The sequence below is a fragment of the Colius striatus genome, chromosome 11 (genome assembly GCF_028858725.1).
Source record: "Colius striatus isolate bColStr4 chromosome 11, bColStr4.1.hap1, whole genome shotgun sequence".
NCBI lineage: Eukaryota > Metazoa > Chordata > Aves > Coliiformes > Coliidae > Colius > Colius striatus.
Window position 1 is genome coordinate 26291952 of NC_084769.1, and position 12360 is coordinate 26304311.

Sequence of the window (12360 nt, forward strand, 5' to 3'; positions counted from 1 at the left end):
TGTCTCCAAAGCAACCTGCTTCCAGTCTCATGTATGCCCAGGCTGGTCTTAAAGTTAATACCTAACCTCCATCAGAGATGGCACAGAAACATTGTAGCATTTTGGTGACACAATAATAAACCCATAATCACCAACCTAGTTCAATTGCTTCTTCCTCTGAATCTCCAGTGTAGTGAATGTTTACAGTCTTATTGCAAAAATGCCCCAGTAAAGGCTGTAACAGGATGTAGCAAGGAAGAGGTGTTAAAACACATGGGAAGTAAACACAGGTTCTATAATTGTATTTTATTGCAACTCTAATGCTTTGTCTGTTCCTAAGGATTCCTTTGGCTAAATTTGTTTGTTCCAGGTTGTTTTTTTTCCCCTGTACTAATCACAAATAAATAAACATAAAATAAAATAAACATAAGAAGTGTGTATATTTTTCTTATTATTTTATTGAAAAGGTACATTTAAAAAAATACACAGACATTTTACTATTATGGATTGCAGATAAAGATGCTCTAAAAGTTAACTCTATTTTTTTTTCCTCTCTTCCACCTGTTGTCCCAATTATCATAGAACTAAGTCAATCTGAGTACTGCATATCGATATCACCTTTATAAAAGAGTCGGGGAGGTAAGAAGGTAGGTGGGGCATTACTGCAGTATATTCAGTAAATAGATAATACAGTCAATTATAAATATTTTGTGTACTGTACATTATTGCATTAGGGAGCCACAACATTATGCAGCATCATTACAAAGGAAACTAGATAGAAATGAAGAAAAAAGGATATTTATGTCCAAACATATAGATCCATTGTCTTCTTGAACAATGCATGTGAGTTGTGGTGATGTGCAGTTGAGAAGCTTGTTTTATTTTTAAACATTGCTTAGCAACACCAGTGAAGAAATAACAAAAATAAGTTAAATGAATGTAGCAAAAAAGTAGTAATCTTAACTATATGTTATATGGCTTTCTATTTTATATTTCTCTAAATAAAGTGTGACACAAAAGAAATAATTAGAAGGTTCAGCGCTGCATTGCTTTCAAACATTTGCACAGAAACTAAAAATATTAAAATCAGACATGTGATACATCTTTAGTACTACACAAGATACACCAGTACTGGGGCCTAGGACAGTACACAATCCCTGTCAACAAGAGCACACTGAAAACAAACAAAAAAAAGAGACTCAATTATTTCATGAGATGTTATCCACAATCAAGCATTTGGTTCATCTACCTTTTCTTCCAGATTACACCCCATTGGTTTTCAGAGAAGTATTTACATAAGTGTGACCACGGAAGACCCTAGTTTTCAAGTCTGTCAGGAAAGTATTTTATGATCATTGTTAGATGCAACATACACATTGAAAAAAAAAATAAGATGTATAAATCTTTAATGGTATACATTTTATGAGCAATTTAAGTTTTTACTAAATCACTTTGTATTTGGATTAAAAAAGGAGAGACAGAGAAAGACTGTTGTCTGGACTCCAAAATGCAGTACCGTCAGTGATGAATGTTATGGTGTGGGTGGATGAGATGACAGGCTGGATGTAATTTCAAAAGAGAAAGACTTTTTAAAACTTTGACCCCTTTCCTGCTTTTTTTTACTCTTTTTACTGGCCATAGCTATCTCTTCTGACATCAATAAATCAATAAGGTGCAAAAAGTATGGAGGCAGGTGTTGCCCGGATGGGGCCATGGCCTGGCCTGAGGAGAGCTGGTGGTATTGCAGGTGCCTGGAACAAGGAGGCAGTGGGACGGGGAGGAAGGGACAGAGCTGACGAAACAGCTGCAGCTGCAGCCAGCGGAGACGAAAGGAAAGCGGGTGCCAGTGGCTTAATCATGTCCTTCTGGAATGCAAGTTTCGCCTGGAATAAAGCACATAAAAAAAGCAATGCAAATTCAGTTCTCCCCATACCCACTTTTATAGAGGTTAAAAAAACTGAACCCTGACAAAGGGCATGCTGTGGTTTCTAACATCAGCCTCACGTCGGCGTCTTCTTATTCTTAAGAATTAAGAATTAAAGCAATTAAAGCAACCAAATGGTGTATTTAAAGACAGACAAAACTCTTGAGTGAAGGGGCAAGACACACTGACTTTTAGAAGGAAGCAAAATTTGCAAGTAAACAACATTTAATATTTACTGCACAGTTATGATTTACATCATTTAAAAAGTAGGATTAAGACTTCGATATCAAAAGTAAAATTTTCCACTTGCAAAACTGAGCTGTAGAAAAATGGAGTGGTCAAGATGGGAAACTAGTATTAGTCCAGTCAGCCTTTTACCTGGCAATGCAGAGCTGCTCTTTTCAAAGCAGAAATATTTTTTTTAAGTTCAATACCATAAAGAATTCTTTCTGAAAGATTTATTACTTGATTTATGACCTACAATCGATTTATGACCTACAATCAATGCTCGTGCTTGTGTTGAAAAAGCTAACCAGAAATATATACACTACAGTCTCACTGAAAATGTTTGCACCACAATCACACATTGGTGGGGACAAAGATACTCACATCTTTCCTTTATTAGTGGAAGTTTCTCCTTATACAATAGATTATGAATGGCATATAACACAAGTGAAGAAGATTAGTGTGTGCAGAACCTATCAAGTGGGGAGGTTTAGAGAAAGCCTGCAGCATTTTCATTTGCCACTATACAATTCAGAGAGATATAAATATTTTGGTTTTTAAAAGCTCTTCACATGCTTACCACCTTTGCACACACATTTGCATCTCTCTCTTTCCAACCTATAAATTGTTTTTGTGCCATAGGTGGCATGAACTTATCCCTAACAAATAAAATACAGGATGAGTCATGAGTAAATAAACATACAATCTGTGCTGTGCTGGAGCCAGCCTGAACTCCAGCTGCAGCTGACAGGCAGGAACCAGCCTGGGAATTCTGAGAAATGCAGGTGGGTGTGAAAGGGGAACAGCTAGGGGCACAAAGGCAGGAGAGGTATTTTGATAGCCAGTGACAGACACAGCCTGAGCATGCAGATAGGCAATCAATCGTCCTAAACACCTGCTAACTCCCTTGCACCAAGATAATACATCCACCCAGCACTGTCTTACTGTATGCAGAGATTAAGCATTAGTATTTTTATATTGTAACATCTTATGTCTTTCTCTCTGACTGCATCCATCACAACTGAGTTATTGCAGGTGCCCAGAAAGACAGAGCATATACATTGCAGCCTTCAGGGAGAAGTGCACTAGTCCATCAGAGCCAATACCTTTCCACAGGGCATACAGTTCATTCTTTGTTCCACTGATTATTCCCTTCCTCCCAGCAGTAAATAACACTCTTGGTATTGCCTGTGTGCCTCTGACTGGGCAGAAAGAATACATAACTATCTTCAAATCTTATCCCCACACAGACACAGGGGGAGAGAGACTGTGGAAGCATCAGGTCTGTCGTGTTCCTGTCTCTGCGTGATGCAAGTCCCCAAGGTCACAAATTCACATAGAAAGGGATGAGAAATAAAAATACTTACTGCTAAAATACTTGGGCTGCGCTGCAGTTTGTTGTAAGGACTATATTTAGGTTTCATAGGCTTTCCTGCAACTCTGTCCTTATGCCTTCTACTGGAAATGTGCTGAAACAAAGTTAATTAGCTGTTTAAATATTTCTCAGTTTTGAGTTTGAAATAGATTTATCATCAGCATATGCCTAAGCTCCTGTTTGTAAGACAAAGTAGGTTCTTTAGAGAGACCAAAAATGAGTTTTGCTAAACTAAACATAATAATTTGGAGCCCATCAAACAGAGACTCAGAAACTAATCAAATACAGGGAATTCTGTGATCCGAAACAGGCTGTGCAAGTTATTGATATTTTGGCTACTACTTCCCTTTTCCACTTGAGTAGCTTTGAACCAGGTAGAGATGTAAGCACTAGGTCACAGGGATACTCAGAAGCAGCAGGTAAATTTCAATCTCACTAATGCTGTTCAGTTGCATAAATAATTCTGTATTAGCTGAAGGAAGAACCAGTACCAGGAACACGTCTACATTGTGAAATTAAATACTGTCTTAGAGATGACTGAAATAACAGGGACATATTCAGAGCACAGCATCATCCAGTTAGAGATTCCCATTTGGGTATCAGAAACATTGTATTTGCATTGGCACGACTTTGAAGTCTAGGCTAATTTGCTCAGACAGAGCAGAGCTGCATGTTGATACAGATAAGCTGTTAATGATGACATTGCTCTACACAATTCAGACATATCTACAGTATTACCCTCCCACTCATTGTCCTAAACCAAAAGATTCAAGTCACGCTCTCCATTTAGAGTATTAAAAAGTGTCCTAGAAGACTGAAACAGAACCAAGAGAGGAATTCACAGAATCTCAACCCAGAATTTCTTCTATTTGGGAGACAAAAGTTCAAATCTCTCTCTTGAGCTGTTCCAAACTTTTAAACTAGATCTCCTGTGTTATTCATTGATACTGACACCATACCCATCTCTGCTTTGTGACTCTCAAGTCCATTTTTTCCCAGCTGAAACAATTGGGTGATGGTTGTGGGATGACAGAAAAGAAATATAAATTTTACTTCTTGCCAAAACATCTTTACATAGATCTACATCCCAAGAAAAATATTGCAATGCAACTAAAACCAACAAAGGAGCCCCCAATACATGCAAGCTACCTGTTTAAGTTGAATTTCTGAATTAACATGGACATCACAGATTTCACAATGGAACGTCTTATTCTGCAGTCCTGAGCCTTTACTGCCATTCTGCACCTTCAGCCGAGACCCAGGTCGAGGGTAAGACTTGATGGGACCAGCACCATTACGAGCCTCGACCATGGTCTTGTGCTTGGAGCCTAATGGGCATGGAGACACAGGTGAATTAATGATCAGCGGCATACAACCAAGTCCATTAGCCTCAGGACTTTTTGTAACACAAACTTCTTGTAACATTCAAGACAGAATGGTTAAAGTGATCATAGATCAGGACTAATGATGACTCTGATTTTTGCCAGTGTAGTTCTCGCTTCCTTGCTCTGAAGGGAAGCCAGGCAATGGAAGAAGAGTTTGTACAAAAAGGGAACAGGCACTCTGGACCACTGCCTCTCTGTATGGGGGAAGCAAATGGCTATATGGCCAAGGTACTTGTTGCTTATTCTTCTCCCAAAATCCATATAGCTGGTGAATCGTGCAAAAGGGCATAAAACAAAAGTGAGAAAGGAACCAAAACAATCACTCAAAACCTGCCTAGTAATAGTAATACTTCAATAAGTATCCTCTGATTTGGAAAAAATGGCTGCTTTGGCCATTTCAAGAATGCATTGCAGCTGTAAAACCAGCTTCAATGGTTTGTTAATGAGCTTTGCACCACCAGCACATCACAGACCAGTCAGAGCATATTAGGGATTCCTGCCTGTAGCCTGTTAAAGGGAGCATATCCAATATGAAATAATCAAAAGCTTCTAGGACATCTAAAAAATTTAAGGAGCTCATTCTGAAATTATAAAAAATATCAAATAATTCCTACAACTTGTACCAGCAAAAAAACAGACACCATAAAGAGTGAGATGAAATAGAAGAGAGATGGAAAAAAGAACATTCTAGAAACCTTATTGTTACAGAAACCACTATGATCACAATATGATCCTTGCTATGGAGGCAAGATGGAGTCTGATTAGGTAACATGAACTATAGGGATTTTGTAAACTAAAAGCTTATAGGGTATATGAATGACAGTTCAAAACAATCTAGAGACAGCTTTAATAAAATATAAATCACCATACATTAAATTGCTATTACCAGAAGCTACCTGTAACCTGCTATTGCAAGCTTCAATTGAAAGACTCTTCAGTGAAGTGTGACTACCATAGTCACACAGAAAAACAGCTTGTTACTCTGAATTTGAATTATATTAACACACAACTGCCTTGCACTGAATGTATGCACACTCACCTGTATTGTGGGCTTCTAGTTGTGACAGGGAATTCACAGCCACTTTGCATAATGAACAGTAAAGCAGTTTTTTGGCTTTTTCCTCTTCTGACTCAGCAATTGTGTTAGGAGTTCCATTTGTGCTCTTGGAGGATGAGGCAGGTGTTACAGGTGCCTCTGCTGGTACTCCAGGTTTAGGAAGAAAAGGACCCACATCTGTACTGGACTGCTGACTTGCACTATTGGGTTTTGCTTTCCCTTTATCTTCTAAAAGAAGTGAAATACAAATGTCACAACACACTGCTCACAAAAAAACCCCAATCAATATAGTAATTGTCCCATGGTTTTAGTAAACCCAACATAACAGAGGCCTAACTCATCTCATTTTATACAGGACAGTAGGATGCTTGAAACCTCCTTAAAATCCTACCATGAAATGTGTATAATTTGACAAAAGGGGTTATTTCCCCTGTTTTAAACTTAGCAGTGAATATCAATGACTTCAACAAATTCATGCCAGTTGTTTTTGTTGTCATGCTGCAGGTTAAGGACTGGAGAGTGTTCAAGAGACATGCAAGGCTTTGCATTGGGGATGATGAAAATATTTCTGAAAAGCAATATAGTTGCCTTTGGAATGACTTAAGTTTCTAAACGTCACTGTGAGGATGCTGAAAGGCTCCAGCACCACCTTGACATATGATATCCCTCATTTCAGTTACTGGAGTTGATTACGATACTACACTACACATGTGAACACAGCTCCTAATACTTTTTTTTTCCAACAACAAGTCTACATATATCTGGAGATCAGCTGGCTCCAACGTACATTCAGTGCAGTCCTGCGTGTATTTCACAAGCATGAAGCAATCATCTGTGCTCCTATGAGATAGGTAGGCAGGTATTACTTAATTTTACAGATGGTGATTGCAAAGCAAGAGATTAAATGTCCCAACTGTGCATAAAGAGGAACTTTGTGCCAGGGCCAGCAGTCAAACATTCCTTGCCTGCGTGTTGTCTACAGGAATTCATTGCATTTTAAGCAATTCCACTGCAGCCCTTGTGATCACAAGCCAGAGTAGTTGCTAGCAATAAAACAAGCTTGCCTATAAGGAACACGGGATGGGAGGGAGACTGTACAGTGGTGCTGGTATGAGCAATTCTGACAAGATGGACACCAGAAACTACTGCATAGGTGAGCTGTTGTCTCTCTAACAACAGTAATCAAATTGTATTGTCTAAGAAAGTACAACATCTACATAATAGCAACTTCTTAAAAACTACTTGTATCCTATTTCAAACCTATAGCAGAATTTTAAACAGTGGTGAACTGATTTGAAAGACTAGGTTCTATTTTGAGCACAAGGATATTCTTAAACATGTGCCCTTGCATTTTATGTTTACAGAGTCCTAACGTCACTCTGTGTATCAGGCCAATGCTGTGCCACCACGAACTCTGAAAGCAAGATTGTACTCCCTACAACAAACACTTGAGAGCGTGTATGAACTGTGAAGAGGCATCCTGAAACTAAACCCGACAGCTGTTGGCATAGTTCCCAGAAGTGCATTGCATTACATCTACTTTAGATTGTTAAAAACCATGAGAAAGAAAAATAAAATAATTATAATTTTAAAACAAAAATTATAAAAATACTTTCATATTATATGAACTGTATTAAACATTGAAAATGATCAAGTATAAAGACTGCTAGTAGGATCATATTAATGATAAAATCAGATTCTGAAGGTATTTTGATTGATAAAGCATGACAAAAGAAAGTGATGCAAAATCATAGTTCATTGACTATTCAATTATTATGACTCTAGTAATAAGTCACATCTACAAAAATCTGGAGCACATTATATGACATGGGAGTCTTCATAAAATGCATGGCTTTTATAAATAGCAATTGCTAGCATTCTAAATTAAAGAACTTTCAATATGCAAAGTTCTCAGAGGTGCTAACATCTACAAAGGAAACACACAGAATGGCTGCCATTTGTGAATTCACATTACAGGAAAATAGGCTTGTTTTTGTTGTTGTTGTTCCGTGCAATATTATGTCAGACTTAACAACAGGATATTTGTGACCCTGAGGGCAATAAAGGAAGGTTCCTCACTGTTTTGCATTCCAGGTCTTAAAAGAATAATTCACCTGCAGAACTGCGAGCTGCATGGTTATATAGAAAGACTACACTTCTAGTTTGGGGTTTTTTAAAATCTTGTTTTACTTTTTTTTTTAATGTAAGCCTAAAGATTTGGTACTTTTAAAACAATTCCTGGAGACAGAAATCATCTGTGACATTCTGCAACAGAGGGGCTAGCAGGAATGCCAGCTCAGCCCTGGCTTGCAAGACTGCCTTGCCCACCCTTCCCACTCCCACCTGCAGCACCTGACCTCACCATTCAAACAAACGGGAGCAGACATTCACTTATTTACTTTGCCATCCAGTGTCTGTGGAGTGAGATCCTGTAGTGCGTTTGTGTGGCCAGGTTTTGGTAGCAGGGCGCCACCAAGGTTGGGGGAAAAGGAAGGGGAGGAGATGCCCAAGCACTAGAGCAGAGATTTCCCTGTGACCTCTAGTGCAGCCCATGGTGAGGCAGGCCCTGCCCCTGCAGTCCACAGAAATCCACAGGAGAGCAGAGTTCCACTCTTAGCCCAGGGAGGACCTCATACTAGAGCAAGTAGATGCCTGAAGAAAGTTGTGACCCTGTGGGAAGCCCACAACGGAACAAGTCGCTGGCAGGACCTGCCTACCTGTGGAGTGAGTAGCCCATGCTGGACCAGGTTTGCTGGCAGGACTTGTGACCCCATGGAGGACCCACGGTGGAGCAGTGAAGGACTGTTTCCCTGTGGATGAGAACCACATTGGGGCAGTTTGTGAAGCCTGTGGGAAGGACCTACATCGGAGAAATCTGTGAAGACTATCTCCTGTGGGAGAGACTCTACACTGTAGGAGTGGGAAGTATGAGGAGGCCTCTCCTTGAGAAGAAGCAGCGGCAAAGTCCATCTGTAATGAACTGACTGCAACTCCTGTCCCCTGTGCCGCTGCTGGTGGGGAAGAAGATAGGAGTTGGGGGAGGTGTTTTAAGATTCATTTTTTATTTCTCATTTCCCTACTCTGTTTTGACTGATTGTTAATAAATCAAACCAATTCCCACCAAGTTGAGTCTGTTTTGCCCATGATGGTAATTGCTGAGTGATCTCCCTGTCCTTGTCTCAACTTGCAAGCTCTTTGTTAAATTTCTCTCTCCCTTGTCCAACTGAGGAGGAGTGATACAAAAACTTGGTGGGTACCTGGCACCTAAGCTAGGGTTAAATCACCACAGATCCCGAGTAACGGAGTAAGATCCGTTTTTACATGGGCGACCAATTACCATCACAGAGTGATGGTTTTCCATCACCAAATATAACAGATGATTGAAAAATGACAGATTTCCTTTTCCACTTCTCCTCACTTAGCTGGTCACCAATTTTGAAAATATTCCCTAGATTTACAGCATTTTCACTGTTGATAATACAGAGCAATTCTAGAGCATATAACATGTAACAAGCTAAGAAGAAAACTTATAGAAAACTAGACAGAAGTTACCATCATACAGCTGGGCTCAATTCTGCCAGTATCACAGCTTTTGGAAAGAACCTCAGTTCACATAATAATTCCATCATTTGGAAAGCTTCCTGACATAAATAAGCTCTTCATCCATGAGAATGTATAAGGAGAGACATACGCCCCTCTATGAATTAATGTTTCCTTCCACCATTCTAAATGCTTAATGCAGATCATCTTCAAAGATCATAATTATAAGGTTATTATCCAGTTTAACTCCCACAGAAAGTACATGGAGCTAAGTGCATATTTGTCACTGCAGAGGGGCCAGAATTGGGTTTTCCTGGCTTCTAAAATCAGAAAATTGCACTTCTCCAAATGGACTTTTGATAACAGCTTATTGTTTTCAATTCACAGCATTCAAAACACCATCACTTACAGTTTTGTATTTGAGACAGAAATGCCAAGCATTCAACTGTGCAAAGCACAGGAAATGCAAATCACATGTATAGACAAAGCATGAAGAAGATTATTCCTTGATTTGTACTTATAGCACAGGGCTAACAAATAATATCTCCATGCAGAAATCAGAACCATAACCATTACCGCCTGCATGCCTACACGTATTTTCAAACTGTAATCACCATATAAAATACACATGGATGGTTAGGTGCAGCTGTAGGATTACAGTCCTCTTGCTATTCCTGAAGGCAAGTATTACTGAGAAAAGGCTCAAATTTGCTCTGATTTCCACCAAGACCAAGCTCATGGAGCCCAATGGAGCCAGGCAAACTAGTGCATGAGTGAGCTCATCCTGTCCAGGACCAGGACAGCTGGTCTGCTGCACAGCTCAGCAGGGCACAGCTGGAAGCAGGAGACCATGATGGTATTAACTTCCTCCCAGAAAGCTGTAGCTGTGATTCAACCTGACTCAGGGTCAGGTTGAAATGCTCACATTGTAACTCACATACAAGATGTTTGTTTAAAATCTAACCTCTGCTGTTGCACTTCATGTGATTATGTTCTTTTTCCACATAGCAAGGCCATATTTCATCTGTGTTAAATTCCTTGTCGTTAAATTAAGTCTCCCTTTTCCTCATAACCTCAGAGAAGTAAATCAATGGTTCATTTCAAGTTCTTACTGAAGCCTGAATTTATTTTGAAATAGAGCCCAAGGTAAAAAAATAAAGCAGCTAATTAAGTACTGCTTTGGGCTCAGTAATACCAATGCTCTTGTCGACTACTTACATTGTTTCAATTCTGCTTTGAAGTTGTTTTCACATATTTCTGGTTGTTTGCTTTATGTTTGTGTCAGCACCATGTTAAAATTCAAGACTTATGTATCTAATTAGCACTGCCTCATCTTAGTTGTAGGTACTGAAGTCAGCACACAGCACAGGATATCATCTGACAGGTTAAAACATGACAGGTGCTAGCTTCCAGTGTAAGGCTCACAGAGGCAATTTACCAACCTTTGCAGGTTGGGTGACTTACTGCACTGTCTATGACATAATCTACAGGACTTACCCACCAATGCTGAAATCTTAGTCCTGCGTAGTGAACAGGTTTTGCCCTAGCTTAAAAAGGGGCAAAATTATTACTGCAAAATAACATTTTACTGCCGCATTCCTCAGCTGTGGGCACTAAACAGCAGCCTTACACAAAGTACTCACAGCAAAAAGTTGCCAGTGATGCTCTAGACAAACCTAGACAACCCCTTTTGAGGGATTTGCTTGTTTCCAGTCCTAGAAATGGAGAATTGTTTTAGAATTCTTCCACCTGCTCACACATCAGAGCATACTGCCAGGTTAGAAAAGAGTATAATTGAAAACATAAGTTTTCATCAGTCTAGATATTTATTCTTCTCTTTCATACAGGTAAGAAAATAGTAAATACTTGTGCTCCCTTTCTTGAAAAACCTGAAGGAAAGAGCCATGCAATCTCCAGATTGAAACAGCTGCATTAGGAGAAATATAACAACAAAACAATTTACTCGATCACTGAATGGTTATCAAGGCTATGAAACTGATGAACAGAACCGATGCATGGTTAGGGGCAAATCCTCTGGTGTCATCAGCCTTGTTTATGGTGTTATGTTACAATATCATATCACTACTGAAAGAATGACTTTGTAAAACACAGACAGCTTGATGACCCTGAAGATTTAGAATTAATTTCTGACTATGCCACTTCCTATAACAACTAAAACCAAAAATGATTTCTGAAAGGAAGTGTTTAGGTTTTATTTATAGGCTACTAAAAATGGGATGCAAAGACTGCCTTATGATAGCCTGGAGTTCAAGTAAGTTGTGTTACAGGGAACTGGTACCAGTTTGGGGTTGATTTTGGAGAGTAATTGAGGTAAAGCAAGCATGTCTCCCAAAACATTAGATCTGTAGTGAGTAAAACTGATTTTCAGGTTCTCCCTGTAATTTCAACAGCTCCAAATATGCCTGTGAATAATGGGCTGCATTAAACAGTCTTTGAAGCATATGGTTATTACAGACCAGGAAGAGGAACTCAAATCAGATTATCAAACTACTGTACAAACACTCCCTGATCAATCGTGTAGCAAAGGTAAAATCAATTGCACTAATTACAGCCATATACAATCCAAGAGTGTTTGCTAAAAAGCTTATCACTGCAGCTAAATGGGCATCAATAAACACAAAGTAAAAATGTGTTTATTGAAAATAAAATTATCAGTTAAAATTTTACATATATGGCTTGGCATATATGACATAAAACCTAAAAAATGATGCTTATTTCCCACAACATTTTTTCTTCCTACAATTCTTTATAAAATATGCCCATTGAAAATGCTCAAGAGAGGCAAGTTAGTTGATACTAGTAAAATCTATCACTCGACATTGCTGTTATAAGCTTTCAGCACACAGAACAATAA

The 12360-nt window shown here is 39.0% G+C and overlaps 1 protein-coding gene across 11 annotated transcripts in view; it reads right to left on the reverse strand.

Moving 5' to 3' along the window:
* Window positions 1-417: 417 nt before the first annotated feature.
* Window positions 418-12360, reverse strand: part of ZNF385B (zinc finger protein 385B) — a 171940-nt gene continuing 159997 nt past the window's right edge. For 10 of the 11 annotated variants that reach the window (XM_062005084.1, XM_062005085.1, XM_062005095.1 and 7 more), the window contains 5 exons: window positions 8663-8755; window positions 5928-6173; window positions 4653-4831; window positions 3496-3597; window positions 418-1862 (listed from right to left, as the gene is read on the reverse strand). In XM_062005084.1, coding sequence (XP_061861068.1) covers window positions 1644-1862; window positions 3496-3597; window positions 4653-4831; window positions 5928-6173; window positions 8663-8755 — 839 coding nt within the window. In that variant the 3' untranslated portion in view covers window positions 418-1643. The remainder of the gene's footprint in view (window positions 1863-3495; window positions 3598-4652; window positions 4832-5927; window positions 6174-8662; window positions 8756-12360) is intronic. The other variant, XM_062005086.1, reaches the window with a different exon arrangement.